Consider the following 17,204-nt stretch of genomic DNA (forward strand, 5'->3'; position numbering starts at 1 on the left):
TCAAGGATCAAGAAAGAGATCAAGGATGAAGTCAAAACACACAAGAACAAATCAAACAAACCTGCCATTACATTTGTTTAAAATGAAGAAATACAAATCATGCTGAACCAGTTTTTCTTATCCAATAGAGTTCTGCAGGATTCTACCTCATACTCTGCAAACTTGTTGGAATTCTCCAGGTCCATGACCTCTTGGCGTGGTGGAGTGTCGCGGGTGGCCAGGCCCAGGCAGCGCAGTGTGTCCCTGCCTGTCCCCCATTCCCTGATTTTGGCCAACAACTGCTCCCGTAAGGCAGCAGTCAGGTTCACCTTCTCTGAACCCACACGCAGGTATTGACATCGCTCAATCACATTCTCTGGCGCACCCTAGAGAGAGGGATCAAATGGCCAGACACTGTGAAAGAAGCTGATGACAAGTATGTGTATGGTAACATATATCGATATTTGCAACATTTTATATTTTCCATTTGCACTGTTTTTGCATATATGTACATTCTTTAACAGAGTTTGCAAAACACAATATAATGTTTTGACTGGAATTAAATGTATTTCTACCTTGACAAACATCTTGCTCTGAGAGCCAGCCTTGGTGGGGGTGCAGTAGACGGACATGGACTTGCGGTCACGAGAGAACTCCAGAGTGAACTCCTTTTTCATCAACTGCTTGATCATCTGATGGATGGGAGGGAGAGAAGAGAAGGAATTATACACATACTGTAAGAGATAAAAGAAGAGTGAAAAGAAATGGTAGTGCGAGTGCTAGAGCTAAGTAGCTTTATTTGTGAGCAGCTGTCAGGCTAGTGGCAGGTGACTTAGAGGTTTGGCTGAGTACGATCACATTACCCCTGTTCTTGCCTCACTGCACTGGCTACCCGTGGCATTCAGAATTGATTTAAAATTTGTACCGTTTGTTTTTAAATCACTGGGCGGCCGCAAGGGCTCGACTGTAGTGGAATAAACTTCCACTGGAAAATGGAAAGGCTAATTCAATGTTCACTATGAAAAACATATAATAATAGCGTTTAACTAGAGGACAGCTAGTTTTTGCTTTCACTCTTAATTTTCTTTTATTATCGCTTTTATGTTCTTATTTCTTTTATTGAATTGCTTTTCCAGTTCTTGTTTGCTTTTATGTCTGTGAAGCAGTTTGTAAACCTTTTTTTTGACACACATAACTAAAACTAAATTTAAACATACTTTGTATCCGTTTCAACAGTTCCATAAAAATGAAATTATAGTACTAAATAAATCAAATGTGTGTGTACGGTATCAATGTCTTATTATACCAGTAGGGGTCCCTCTACCTCTGAGCTTGACCCATGGTGGTACTAGCTAGAAGGCTAACACATCTCCTCCTCTCTGCCAGAACAGATGGTTGTGACGTAGTCACACCCTGCCAGGGGACTCCATACACAGGAAAGATTGTCCATATGACAAAACTCCCATCTCTATCCCAGTTAGTTTGTGTTGGCACAGCAGGGTAGGAAATTGTCCTTTCATCATACATTTCTAATTTTAATCTCTCTCTCACACACACACACACACACACACACACACACACACACACACACACACACACACACACACACACACACACACACACACACACACACACACACACACACTTTATTTAAAAATGCGTTAGAACACTTTGTCACCAAAGCATAAATCAGGCTTAAGGCTACAGCTACTCTAAATATTAGTCATGACCTCCAAAACTGTCACTAACAGGATTGCTTCTCCCTTAGCAGTGAGACCATTAGGGATTTAAATGACCTTCATCTAGAGTCGAGTGGAAAACGACTGTCATATTTTGCACATTTAACAATACATGCCTCCCACAAATACAGAAATACTTTTTTATTTTTCTATTTATACTGGATCAAAATCCAGTCATGTTTTCTTCCTGTAAAAGAAAATGCTTATGTAGGCTTGAAACATTCAATTTCAACCAATAATATCATGACCTCCACCCATCTATCTATTCTACATATTTGCTAAGATTTTTTTCACCATGTCACTTTTTGCACTTTTGTAATATAAAGATTCTATATTTTCTTGCATGCAAAGAGCCTCAGCGTTCATCCGTCAGTGTGCAAGCCTTTTCTGTTGTTTATGGACCAAACATTTTCAAATCTAATTCCTCAGTGATGGATTCAATTAAAAATAGTCTAAAACAGGTTCACAAATCTTATCTAAGCCAAACCCATCACTGAAACAATGTGTTGTAATCTGGATAGTTCAAAATGATATGTGTAAAACCTCAGGCAGGTTTTATGCAAGTCCCTAGAGTACAGTACAAACTGTACTGCAGTGAGTACTGAGTGAGACAGACATCTCATACGTATTGATCTCACTTCAGGATCACGTTAGTATAGCTCACCGAGTTACACGCTCCAGCGCGTTCCACCTTGCTGATTCCTGAGAGGGTCAGTCTTGAAGACGTTCATCTTCTCCACCAGGGTCGTGAGAGCAGTCTCTGTTGCCTCCCCCACTTTCTCATACACCCCCTTAGCCTGGGAGACACAAAAGACAGGGATTACCATGACCCCTACAGAGTTAAAATGCTCCATGTTAATTTGACTTTGAGCATGTACAAATGTACATGCTCATGTACAACCAAATGCACACGTAAGGGTCCATTTAGTCACTTTTGTACACTCTCTGAGTTACAAATGGATAAATTAACACTGAGCATCTTGTACATGGTGCCTGCAGTTGAACACATTACACATACATCCACTGTACGTGATTTGAAAGAGATTCAACGAAATTCAATGAGGGGGTTCAACTTAGGGTATTTTTATCTTCCTCTTTAGCACATACAGGTACAGTATCTGTGCATGTGTAAAAGACCTGGACTATAAACTAGTCCTACTATTACGTTATTAGGATCACATAATGTTTACAAATAACTTATTCTTGGTAAGAAAGAAAAACAGGTGTGCTTCCTCTGGATGCATTTTTAGTTTAGGCAGTGGGGTGCTCAGCTATACATATAACTATAATCAAATACCACCGAAGTGGTTCTTTAATAATATATATATTCTACTGTGTACACTTTATTTTTATTTTATTTATTTTCTGACTTGTTTTCATTTTTCATTGCAATTGTGTCTTATTTTTCTGTATTGTCCTTTTGTTTTAATGGTACAAGGAGAAACCAGGGTTGTGGCTCTTTCGGAGCGGGAACTTTGGGGGGGGTGGGAGGGTTAACATACATTCACTGTTTTTTGTATACTCATTATTATAGACCTGTATGTGAAAATATAAAATAAAAAAACCTTGAACAAAAAAAAAAATACCACCGAAGTGGAAAAAGCGGTACTCCAAAATAAAGTATGCAAGACTGGCTCAAATGAAAATGATGCAAGTACATCTGCCGTTCAACTCCTGGACACTCAGACACGACAGAGTCGAGGTAGAGAGTGACCTCATCGGGTGACATGCGGAGTAGGTAGATGAAGCTGTAATGGCGAGCCACACATAATCTGTACTAGTAACCAAACACTGCAGGCAATAAAACACCTTCCATAAAGCTGCAATCCATAACTTTCATGTCCTGCCCGGGATTTTAACCCAGTTCTCCCGCCGGAGAGACCGCTCAGCCGATAAGGCATATTGGAGATATTGCGCTATGAGTTCAGGCAGTACTATCTGTCAACCAGCTAGTGTCCTACTGACATCAGGGTCTACATTTCTCATTGGAATGGACGGGAGACCACCTCTAACCCCTGCAGATGTGCTAGTTATATTGTATTAATATATACAGATTGGTTAAAATCACGTTTTATTCACAATTGTGTATTCAAGAAGAGTTATTTCTCTCTCTCTCTCTCTCTCTCTCTCTCTCTCTCTCTCTCTCTCTCTCTCTCTCTCTCCTCTCTCTCTCTCTCTCTCTCTCTCTCTCTCTCTCTCTCTCTCTCTCTCTCTCTCTCTCTCTCTCTCTCTCTCTCTCTCTCTCTCTCTCTCTCTCTCTCTCTCGTCTCTCTCTCTCTCTCTCTCACTCTCTCTCACTCTCTCTCTCTCTCTCTCTCGTCTCTCAGTCTCTCTCTCTCTATAACAATGGTTGGTGAGAGGTGAGAAAACAAATCTATGCCAGAGGAAAATATCATACACAGGGAATACTTATGATTGTATTTCTGTGTGTATTCCAACGACACTGTTCATGCAATCATGGCATGAAGTAATGTTATGCATGCATATTGCATATTGTACATACTACAGTATAAATGAGTCAAGGAGGACATTTATAAAGACAACTACAGTATGTTTGTACATGTGCTGCAGATGAGACTTTTTAGCATAGCAACTGTAGCCTGTCCCTCCTCCCAAGTTAATGACATCAGGTCTCACAGCGGCGGCAGATGTGTTGTACACTCCTCTATCCCACCTGTACTGTACACTTGATGTACATGTGCGTGTGGTACTGACCTCATTATAGTCAAGTGAAGAGTCATTGCACATGGCACAGATAGTGGCCAGCTCCAACAGCCCATCATAGTCTCCACACTGGACTGGCTGATCTTCTTTCAATCTAGAAGAAAGCAAACAAGCATAATGTACACGCAAGTCACTCAAAAGAGCACTCACAACGCAATGGATTATGGATGAATGCACTGCATTTATGCACATGAACTCTGGTGTCCCCATTTTGGGCATGTCATATGCAAACATTTTAATTTTTATATATTTCTTTATGTCAAAATGTGCAAAAAAATCAGAACTACAAGCTCACAATGCATCACGATGCATTGTGGCCTTGAGATATCAGCTATTTTCACTATTCGTATGTGGACTAATATACAGGGCTTAAGTGGTTAAACCCCAGTCACTTCATAAGATGTTTAGTGGTACATTGGGTACTTTAATTAAAAGAGGGTAGAGCCCGCACAACCATGTACTGTAGGTACAAAAATGTCTTTATCTGGCTGACAACATTTCGATCCTGTTGTGAATCTTCATCAAGTCATGTGATAATGCACACCGTTTTTTCTTTTCTAATGCAGCACCCAATCTTTTACTTTAAAAAGCCTCTGATGACCGGGGAGGAGTGGTTTTAGAAGTTAAAAGTGTGTGTTGTTGCAGTTGAGTGCATGATCACACCATGGATCTCTGCAGTTAGAGGGCAACTGTCGCTAACAGGGCTCCCACCACTACTGTTATGAAATACACACATTCATGCACATTCAGAATACAACTGCACCGCAGACAGCCATGCGGGTTTGTAGGCATGCCCACTGAGCAGTTCCTTATTCACTTTCTCGTCAGCACTACTTCTAACCGTTAGGACTGTTCTGCTTTTTCCTCTGGGGGAAGGTGTGTACAGTATATATTGTACTGTACATGTGGTCATCAAAAGACCATTACTGTATACACTGTAATATCCTGAGCATTAATTTAACTCTGAGAGTGTACAAATGGAACCAAATAGAACCGTTGGTTATATTTGTACACTCCCAGAGTTACAAATAGGTAAGGGTCTAGTTTGGTTCCAATTTGGTTCCATGGTCAGAGTTAAATTAACACTGAGGGTATGTGCTGTGTACCTGGGACATGATAACTGGGAACTCAAATCTTCCCTGTTCTGTATTTCCCCATCACTACTTTGTGGTTCTACACTATTTATTCCAATCCAAGAAAAATGTATTGTTAAAATTATTCCTGAACTTGCAACAGCGATTAATTGGGAATGTGAAAATGTATCCTTAGGGCAATGTGGTGGTACTATGGAGTCGCTAAAGTTTGGAGCACAGTCTTTTCCACCCTAAAAAAACGATGCATGTGTGCCGCCTGGCAAACACACATGGCCTCTCCAAAATACAAGCAGACACCACACAAAAGAGAGAATGGAAACCACACAGCCAAACCATCAAATCTGTAACCCTAAATGCAGCCACCAATGATATGGGCTGATACAATCACACGTTAAGCTGGATTTATTTTTATGTATGGTTGGTGATACATTCTTCAACAGCAGAGACACTCACATTTGTCCTTCAGGTGCGTATGTAGAGCCGGTTATACAGAACTCATGAAGTGCGCAACTTGAATCTTGCACCTTGTCTGCAATGAACATCTGGAGAGAAAAACACAAAGGTTATATGAAGAAACATCAATGTCAAATTTGTTTCATAGTTGAGCCGTGAAGTAATTACACATCTATAGTAATGAGGCTCTGTGTCTGTGTATGTCACTCAAATCAGAACACAAGTGCATGTAACGTGATATTAGATCTGTATCTCAATATCTGACACACTGTGTAATGTGGTGCAACTTGGTCAAGGTCAGTGATGAGCCAAGAGTCAAGCGACTCAACCCAGCACACCTCTAGATTACTTTGCTATTTTCAGCAAATGTTCACCTATGATGACATGCCCAGAATAGTGATGCTAGGGGCTATGAAGAGCCTGACGCATCTGCGGCATTTGGATGAGAAATCCTCGGTGCAAAGAGAGTGTATGTGCACTGAATGTGAAGTACTCTGCAGACTGGAGAAGGGCCAGGGAGAGCTGAAAAGGGAGAGGTGATTTCAGGCCAGTGACGTCAAGGGGAAACAGAGTTAGAAAGACAGCATATCTCCTGCCAAGGGCTTTCCTCCACTCAGAAGCATGATGCCTCTGTACCAGTCAACATTTGTTCTGAACCTCTTTTTGGGACCACTTATTTGCTTTATTTAGATATAGCGCATTACAGAGACAGGAAAATGAGGCCAGAGAGGGAAAAGGACATGCAATGCAGGTCCCAAGCCAGAATCGAACCAGGGGGTGACGTTGCGTTAGCTAGTTTGACAGTGTGTGTGTGTGTGGTGTGTGTGTGTGTGTGTGTGTGTGTGTGTGTGTGTGTGGTGTGTGTGTGTGTGTGTGTGTGTGTGTGTTGTGTGTGTGAGCACAGTCAGCACACCCACACCCACAAAGTACAGTAGATGAGAGAGAAAGATTTTGCTACAGGGCATCCTGAATGTGCTAAAATACAGTATTGTATTACATTCTGTCCCACCTTGAGTCTTAGAAACCAAGAGGACCATATCCTGAACACTAACACTGAATTATATAATCTTTGGAAAAAAGAAAGAAAAGAACAATTGAAGCAAAAACACAACTACCCAAGAACATCATAATGCCCTCAATGAAGAACAGACACAATACAGGGACTAAAGAATCATTATAATTAGCCTGTTTCCTGCATCTTTGGTCAACCATGCTTCCTACCAGTTATTCTATCACCATTTCATCCGCTGTGGTCACCAAGGAAACAAGAGACAGCATGAGCCATGTGACTCATTAGTGTGGCGAACGTTTGTGTTAAACCATTCACTTCCTCTGAGGTGGTTTGTATGCAGATGGATGTGCATGTGTGTGTGTGCATGTGAGTGCAGGAAAGTGTGCTGTTATGATACGGTGGGGGTTCCCTGGAAACATCACTATGAGGGGGATATCCTCAAGGCCGGAAAAACAGGGCTGGACAGCTGGGCAGAGAGATGCATATTCCTATCAGCGGCTCAGGACAAGGTCCAGCCCAAGAAAAAAACTAAAAGATTGGACAGATGGAAAAGGCTGGGTAAACAGCGCACAGGGACATAAAGGCTATTTCTATTCGCAACCAAGTATAACTCCGGCTTAAACCATTAACAGAAAAGACAAGTGCATACATTCACGTTCTCTAAAAAGTTTATACATTGACAACTAACAATAGGGCTGTCTTTGACAAACTACCAGTGCACATTACCTCTAAATTGTCTTTCACACAAAACTCTGATAAACTTAGGGTTCCCTTTCGATGGACTGAAGCTAGAAAGAGGAGTTTCTCTCTGGGCCTGGAATGAGCTTTAGGGCTAACTGAACTTCAGCGCCCTCATCTCTCTTAAAAAAGAGAGATGAGGGCGCGATAAAAAAGAAGGGGGAAAAAAACTGTTTTTTAACCACTTCCTGCCTTAGTTCCAGTTAGTGATAGTGATCGGTCTTTGTATTTTGTTGACAGTCCGTACTGAACGTTCTCCTACAGTAGTTTGCCCATTTTAAATTCAAATTACTCTTTGAGAGAGAATTAGTTTTCGTTTTGTTTTGACACTGCCTTTGATGTTGATGCTATCTTGGTCAGGTCTCCCTTGTAAAAAGACATTTATCGCAGTGGGATTTCCTGGAAAAATAGATGCTAAACAAGAATAGTGTGCTCCTCTGAGCACAGATCTCCGCCATGACTGCTGGTTGCCTACCCAGGACTGTGTAAGTTGTGGGGTGCAGCCAAGCCCCCAGAACCGCGGTATAAGCAAGCCCCCAGAACCCAGTGGTTGCATTGGCCCCTGTCTAAGTCTTATCCTACCCCCCCCCCCCAACCCCCCTCCCCATTTTTTTTTTCTCTTGTACATATTTTTCACTCTTCATACCAGTAACCTGTAAGCTGATTGTATGACGTTCTGTATAGTAGTGTGTATATCTGTCTGTCTCTTATACGTCATCATGATTTGTGTGCATGGGGATCTCATCTTAAACAAGCTCAGTGCTTAATGAGTCTTCCAGTTTAGTAGACCTTGTATTGCGAATTGGTACTTCCATGTACTGTTGTTCTCATGTCTTACTAAATAAAGTACATCAATCAATCAATTGAAGTGCATTGGACATGCTGGCCATTCATAGGTACTGCAGCTGGGGCCACTGTACATGAACGAGCGAAAGCGGTTTCGACCAATGGGCTCGACTCGCAAGCTTGCGCACAAGCTTGCGCACGGGGCTGCTCTGTGACGCAAAACGCGTCCAGTCTGGCAATGCCAGGCTAATTAAAATACTGTTCCCCTGAAAAAAAATCACCAGTACAGCACTGCCAGCAGGTGTCTATTCTTGGTCCCCTCCTTTTTTCCCTCTACATCAAATGTGTTCACCAAAATATTTATAAGCTCACTAACACGTTGCAGATCTTCTATTTTCGCCTATTATGACATGCCCAGAATAGGGACGCTAGGGCTCATGTGGTTAGTTAACAACCTTGAAATTACTATCACCAGGAAACACCATAAAAAAAAACCCACAGAGGCGGAAGTCTGACGTGTCTCTGTGTGTGTGTGTGCCTGAGCCGTCCACCAGAGAGCTATCAGTAGCAGCCCATGGAACTGAGTTGAGAGCAGAGGGTCAATATTTAACCAAGCTTGCTTGCACTCATTCTCTTCAGGGTTTTTTTCAGGGTTAGGAATGAGATATCTCAAGTCCACGGCTACCCCCACCCCTCCCCCACTGGAGGGAACTCCCTAGTACTGCAAAGCACCCACGTCATCACAGGGAGGGGAGGGAGCAGTCAGGGAAAGCTGCTCCACAGGAAACGCACAAAAACCACTGAGGCACGTGCTTAGAATTCCCTCTACAAAATATACTGTAGGATTCTTTTTTACACACACACACACACACACACACACACACACACACACACACACACACACACACACACACACACACACACACACACACACACACACACACACACACACACACACACACACACACACACACACACACACACACACACACACACACACACACACACACACACACACACACACACACAGTATCCGTTTGAACTGAACAGAGGTCTTGGTTTCCCTGTCTAAGTCTGGCTGACTGGAAAAAGACAGTGAGACCTGTGATGCATGCTTGTGCAATGTGCACACCACACATGTTGAGACACAACCAAAGTACCATGTGTATTACAGTACTATACAGGCCAAGCTAGTGTTGCAGATTAGTGGTGTTAAGATGTTTGGCTTCAGTGTCCCTTCCTGTGGGAGACCTGGGTCGAAGCCCTGGCGTTACAAAAACTCTAGTTCAAGGGAACTGCAGACAGAGAGTAAACACGTTGTAATTAAATTCACGATTGATTTAGGTCAGGTTTCATATCTATTTAACAGAGCAAACAGAGACAACTCAAAACACAAGCTGTGTTGTCACCAAGAAGGAGCTTGCACACTTTCTGGCAACTGTGATTGACCATAGGAAAACTCCCTGTCCTACTTGATGCATCATGTTACACAGGATAATAATGCACTACAAACTCCTAACCATTGCGAGAGCACACTGTTAACTAGCTAAATTCATAATAAAGTACAATTATGTGCGCTGGCATTCATACTTAGGTTATCAGGCTGACAGCCTTGGCCAGTAACTTTGAGGCCATTAACTGAGGAGAGAGGTGCAGGATGTAGAACAAGAGGTGTTAACTGGGAGGTGTTAACTGTGTGTGTGTGTGTGTGTGTGTGTGTGTGTGTGTGTGTGTGTGTGTGTGTGTGTGTGTGTGTGTGTGTGTGTGTGTGTGTGTGTGTGTGTGTGTGTGTGTCTGTGTGTGTGTGTGTGTGTGTGTGTGTGTGTGTGTGTGTGTGTGTGTGTGTGTGTGTGTGTTGTATACATAGGTGTGTGTCAGAGCCAGATGCCAAGACAAACAGAAGCACAAGTATTGCTTCGAGTAGAACTGGCATAACACACACACACACACACTCTTCTGGTTGTGAATAAGTATATTTTAAAACGAGTTATCGCTGTGACAGACAGACAGACACCAGTGATTTCAACATATCCACTCTGCTGTGTGGGGGGGGTATTGAATACAGATTAATACAGTTAATTATAATAATATTATAATCTTTAAGCTTTCGGGGGATGTGACATTGTAAAAGCCTGCAGAATGTGAGGGAGGTGTTATGGGTGCTGTTGAGTCATGTCAGGCTGTACTACTGCACCAGCGGTTTTCACGAGTCTGTCTGAGGAAGACAAACATTAGAGCACCGCAGGCATTTTCCATCGCACTGTGGAACCCACTTGCATTGGGTAAAAAAAACAACAACAAAAAGCCACTAAAATATGAAGAGGAGCTCTTGGCATAATGCCTTAAGGCAGAATTTGCATATTGGACAATTTTCTGAGAAAATTCCCAGAAGCTATTCTTTACAGGTATGGTTCTCAAAGTGGGGCCCTGGGACCCCCACCTAAAGTTTTTAATATTTTATACTTTGGACATTTTTGAAAATGATCAGGAAAAATCGTGATTTATTCTTTTTAGAATTTGGGGGTCAATGGCACAACATATTTTCAGATGGGGGTCCGCGGCTAAATACATATCAATTTGGGGGTCCTTGACATGAAAAGGTTTGAGAACCACTTCTTTACAGAAGTGTCATCACATGCCAGACAGTGGGAAAAAAAAACACCATGCTTCCACCATCTTGTTTTACTGTAAGAAATACACCTGTCTTAAACTAGTGCACACTTCTACCTGGCTAAATAGTATATATATTTTTTAGATAATGTTTTTGTCAGTCTTTGCTTTTACAGTGTGTAAAGAGATAGTAAACCAAGGTCATAGAGAGAGGGGAGAGAGAGAGCGTAAACGTTATTGTTCCCGAGTGTTATAGATTACTTGCACCATTCTCTCAATTCAAACAAAAAAAATCCTACGAATGTATAAGAGCCCCTAGATGCCACTCACCCTGCAAACAGACATTTGATTGGTGGTGAGGGTGCCCGTCTTGTCAGAGCAGATGACGGAGGTACAGCCCAGCGTCTCCACAGAGGGCAGGCTGCGAACGATGGCGTTCTTTTTGGCCATGCGTCGCGTGCCAAGGGCTAGGCAGGTGGTGATGACAGCAGGCAGGCCCTCAGGAATGGCGGCCACAGCCAGGGCTACGGCGATCTTAAAGTAGTAGATCGCTCCTCTGAACCAGGAGCCGCCGTGGACGGGGTCCCCAAAATGGCCGATGTTGATGACCCACACGGCCACGCAGATGAGGGAGATGACCTTGGACAGCTGCTGGCCAAACTCGTCCAGCTTCTTCTGCAGGGGTGTCTTCTCTTGCTCCGTGGCTGCCATCTGGTTACGGATCTTACCGATCTCTGTGGAGACCGCGGTGGAGACAACAATACCAATGGCTCGGCCCGCTGCGATGTTTGTGCCCTTTGGGGTGGGGGGGGCATAGAAAAGTACTGATGAGAAATCAGATGCTCCAATTCCATGACTCAGACGTTGCCTGACTGGAAGTGGTTTACCTCTCGCTCACGCTCACCTGATTAATATACATTCTAGTGTACTGCACAAGACTGGCCCGGCATTGACAGGCATCACTAATCATCTAAGTGCTACAGACAAGTCAGTCTACATGTAAAGTACTATGTATACAGTCAACGCATTGTTTTCTACATATATGTAGGGCTGTCATACAGTATAAATAACTGAGCATTGAACAATTATCAACTATGGGGGGGAAATGCGCAATCGATAATAATAATAATAATAAGTATAAAAATACAATACAAAATGCAAGGCTAAAATACCAACAAATGCAGAGCAACTAGTCCGAGCTAACAAAATGCAGAAAAAGTGCTGGTAGCGCTTATTCTTCATAACATGTGAACAGTGTGAAAACACCCAAAGGAGGTATACTCACAGAAAAAAGCATGTTCTTCTTGTCCTGATTGACAGCTCTGGGGTCAGGAACGGGGTCAGTGTGTTTGATGACCGACACAGACTCCCCTGAAGAGACGATCAGAACCTCAGACACATGTGAACACTCCCAATGCATTATAAAGTATCACCAATCCATACCTGCACACTACATTTATTTTTAAACCCTTAAAAGCATTCTGGACCACGATGGAAACAAGTCCCCAGGACTTCTTTGTGTTATCCTTTTAGCTTTAATGTCTTACTGTACCACGTGCTGTTTAAATTTCTGACTAATAAAGTATTCAATCAATCAATCTGGAACTTAAACTGCAGTTCATTCATCCAACATTTATGTGACTTCAGACAATAGATATCAAATTGCAGTCTACGTATGACTTGACAATTGCTATACTATGACCACTTTTGACCTAGATCATGGTTATAACTTTTCTTTCTACACAACACTGTTAATTGTTTTGTAAAAAAAAGAATGTAGATGATGTCATACGGTCAAAATTGAGTTGTGCTCGACCATGATAGATGACAGTACCTGTGAGGATGGACTGGTCCACTCTCAAGGTGGTTGACTTTATAGACGTCAACCTGATGTCAGCAGGCACTTTGTCACCAACTAAACACCACAACAGAATGACAAAAACAACAAAAGACTGGCATTGATTTAACTACTTAAACCATATACATTTCGTACACAGGGATCCTCCAGGGATCAATACTAGGCCCCCTCCTTTTTTCCTTCTACATCAGGGTGCTATTTCCCTAGACATCAGGGTACTATTTTCTTTGCTGAAAATAGCCGACCTACCAACTCACAATGTCTCAACGTGAGGCCTTGTGAGCTTTTAGAGCTGCTATTTTCACTTAACTGTTCTCCCCAGAATAGGGACATTACCTGTGAAACCACAGACAACACCCATCTACATTCAGTTATGTGTTCAAATAGTGAAACCCTGAGCAAAGAAAACGGTGAGCATGCTGTAAAATCCTGAGTGTTAATTTAACTCATTTGTTTCCATTTGTATGCTCTCAGAGTTAACCCATTAAGACCTGAGGCGATTCTTTAAAAAAAATCTAAATCCTAACAGTTTTTTGAAAAAATAGCAGATCTACAAGCTCGTAGCGCGGCACTCGGTGCCGCGCTATGAGCTTGTATATCTGCTATTTTTGAATAGCCAAAGGCATCTAAAGTGACACAGAAGCGTTCCAGGTATCAATGGGTTAAATGAACACTCATTTGACTGTGCAGGTCAGCACTGGCTCTCTGTTAAAGCAGCAGTCACAGGGAAACAACAGCTCAATACAATGCCTTCTTAAAATGATCAATACTACCCTCTCACTCTTGGACTGTCCTTTCCCGTGTTCAATTCTTCTTTTCTCTGATAAACTACTTTCTCACACAGCAGGAACAAAGTAGAGTCAATGTCTGCTTCACATCTGTGTAATGGATTCGTTCTACTACCAGTGTGGGATTCAACCTGCTGAATAAACTCACCGTCACTATACTGCACCCGAGTTGTTCCTTTTCACTAAAACCAAGTTTAAAATAAGAATTGAATACATTAAATATCAAAGCAACTGAAACTGAGGCAACGGAACGTCTTTTCAATGGCAGTGGATGGAGAGAGAGGATTTTTGTCCAATCCAGAAACAGCAACCAATGGGCGCGAATGAGGGGCAGGAACACAGGCAAGACTTGACAAAGGGTGAATTGCATACTGTCATGCAGCCAGCTATATTATTTCCAAGCACCGAGCGAGAGGACATGTCACATCCTATCATAACACGATATGCTCTCTTGTACATTACCTGCATACCTCCACATCTTTGTTTGCTCAAATTATTCTCCCTACACCTCACCCTTTCACACCAAAGTCACAAATTCACCTCCTTTCTACAGCAAAGACCCAACTCAGTCCATTTGGGGGTTTCCTACCACTGAGGGTCAAGTTCACTCCATTCCAACATGGCCCAAGATGTTTGTCACCCTACCCCATTCTAAGAATCTTAAAGTAGTGAAAGAGTTTCATACAGTCTTCAAGGAAAAGAAACAGAAAGGAGACGGAAGACACTTCATATGCTCCTAACGTCCTCGTTTCTTAATTTTTTTCAACAGAAACAGACAGAGCTATTCATGAGACAAAGGATGCAAAGTAACTTCAATTACAGAGATCTAAGTCCTTAGCTCTCAGATATATTCACCACTAATCACATCCAACGCAAGGACACATGGTGAAAGCAATGCTTAGTTGACTCAAGCTGAATGATTCTGAACATCCTTTGTCACTTCAACAAGTGTCACGGGCCTAACGGCGTTCTCTCATCTTTGATTAAATTACATTTTTACTGCCAATAATGAGGGTTGAGAGTGGGAAAAAACTGAACACCTTATGTCCAATATCCCCTGTGACACTGTATAGGAGTTATTACAGGAAATACTGGGCCATTTTTATTTATTTTTTTTACATCTGGTACGTATGGTGGCTCAGTGGTTAGCACTGGGAAGTGAGAAGCCTTGCTAGGAGGCAGTTGGAAGCAGTGCTTCCCAGCAAGAAGGTTCTGAGATCCAAACAGACTGAAACTTTTCTGTATTGGGTTTCAAGTGGTCTCATCCAACACCAGAAGACATGCATGTTAAGGACATACTCCTGCCAGAGTCCAGGTTCTGGCCTCAAAGTCGAATTCATACCCTCCGTGGAATGTCACTGCCACATTCTGAGAAAGCGGCGAGATTCAATGCATTGTCCATGGAGAGGAGTGACTGCTGTTTTCTCCACCATGGCAGGAGGAGAAACCAGCAAAAAGTGAAGCACCAGAGTTTAGAAAAGGTTAACTTTGCGCTGTCGCTGTGTGGCGAGACAGAGCAACAGCCAACCAGGAGCACACCATGCTCTGAAGTAGGCATGGACTAGGCGTATAGACAACACCAGAGAAACTGTGTCAAAGAACTGTAGCAAAAGGTTTTAAACTAGCAGTTGCAGATGTGATTGAGCAACTACATGGCCTATTTCGTACCCAAAATGGATAAATTGTTTACAAATAATCTGCCAGACACCAGCATTGAATGTCTGTGCTTCTCCTGTCTGTGAGCGCTGCTGGCTTTGATCCGCTCAGAGCAGCGGAGCTCTCGTTGGAGCACAACTGGCTTATTTATGATGGTGTCACTCATACCTTGGGCACACCCGTTTAATTGCATTTTGCAAATGTTCACACCACGGATATTCGCTAGTAGCTGCAGGTGTGAATTCAACTTCAGAGCTGGAGATGGATGAGCAGGCTAGGAGATGGTCCCCAGATGCTGGTGAATGGCTGCCCACTGCTCTTGATTGTAAGGATGGGTCAAACACAGAGGACAGATTCTATTATGTACAAATGTACTTATAAAATAAATAATCTCCCACATTAATACAGAGTTTGTGTTATGAGGGAGAAGGTCCTGTGGAACGAGAAGTTGCATTTGTGTGTGAGCTGGCTGGAGACAATAGGTCTACAGCGGCAGACAAGGTACAAAAGACGTTTGAAATGCCAAACGACAGAAACCTGCTTCCTTGCTCTCACTTAAAGGGGAATTTTGGACCACGGTTTTCTATGATGTTATGATGATATCCTAGGATGAATGGTAGCAGTAGAAAAATGTCATAACTCCATCCCGGGTCCGCAACAGCTAAAAACGCACCACACCGGAAGTCTCGCTAGACTAGATTTCAATCTCGTCTAGCGACACTTCCGGTGGGGCGCATTCAAGACAATCACAATCACACATCAATCACATAGTGTTCTGTCACTATGAACGTCAGATCTAAAAAAAATAAATAAAAAAAAGCAATCAAAATATGCGATCTAGCGCAAGGCCTATAGCGCAAGGCCTAAAAGGTAAGAAAACCGTGGTCCAAAATTCCCCTTTAACCTTCTACAGGCACTCTACATCCGCTAGAATAGAAAAGCTGCTTTTGAAACTCTGGTGGATATGTTTTGTTAATGCTTGGGATGATACGTCATGTCTTTAGGAGTCATTGTCACAGTTACGACTGTAATGGTCAAATATCTGTTCAACTTGGTCAAAGATTTTTTTTTCTTCTCAATAACTCATTATCAATAGCTCGATTAATTGAATGAATGACAGATCACCAGCTGCATTATTTCCATTATCATGAGTATTCACTGCCATGAAGTGAATAGTCCCCCATGGGTCAATCCTTGGCCCCTTCATTTTCTCCCTCCATACCAAATCTCTATGCCAAAAATAGCAGATCTACAAGCTCTGCGACGCATTGTGAGCTTGTAGATCGGCTATTTTTGCATGAAACGCTCAGAATAGGGACGCTAGAGTTCAAGTGGTTAGAAACACAGGAAAGTTCCAGTGCAGGCGCAAATCGCGTCTATGGCGTAACCCTTGGCTGTCACTGCTGACAATGAATCTACAAGTGGACAGTCATCGAGAATGGGTGGAAACTTGTGTGTAAATATATTTATGTGCTTTTCTATCCTCAAAAGGCATTTGTGGTCTACTGTATACCAGTGTCCTTTTTTCCAATGCCTCCAAGTAGCTTATTTGATCCCCTAACATCCAGTTCCCATGGAACAGAGGCTGGGTAATCTGAAGTGCAGAAAAGCTTGGGAAATTTGATGGCGGAAAGGAAAATATAAAGTTGTTTGTTTTCTTTGTCACCAAACCCCAAATGTGTTTGAGCCAGGAGGGCCCGCTTGTGCTTCAACATCACTGACACACACTTTCTGAGAGAGAAGAGGAAGAAAAACTGTGTGGTGGTG

The 17,204-nt window shown here is 42.5% G+C and overlaps 1 protein-coding gene across 1 annotated transcript in view; it reads right to left on the reverse strand.

The window, feature by feature from the left end:
- Window positions 1-17,204, reverse strand: part of atp2a3 (ATPase sarcoplasmic/endoplasmic reticulum Ca2+ transporting 3) — a 62,006-nt gene that overhangs the window by 14,823 nt on the left and 29,979 nt on the right. The window contains 9 exon segments of the mRNA XM_080435515.1: window positions 147-365; window positions 555-671; window positions 2,383-2,427; window positions 2,429-2,515; window positions 4,434-4,536; window positions 5,990-6,078; window positions 11,466-11,930; window positions 12,421-12,506; window positions 12,970-13,050. Of these exon segments, the coding sequence (XP_080291641.1) occupies window positions 147-365; window positions 555-671; window positions 2,383-2,427; window positions 2,429-2,515; window positions 4,434-4,536; window positions 5,990-6,078; window positions 11,466-11,930; window positions 12,421-12,506; window positions 12,970-13,050 (1,292 nt within the window).

The sequence above is a fragment of the Gymnoscopelus braueri genome, assembly GCF_963280865.1.
Source record: "Gymnoscopelus braueri genome assembly, chromosome: 8".
Classification (NCBI taxonomy): Eukaryota; Metazoa; Chordata; class Actinopteri; order Myctophiformes; family Myctophidae; genus Gymnoscopelus; species Gymnoscopelus braueri.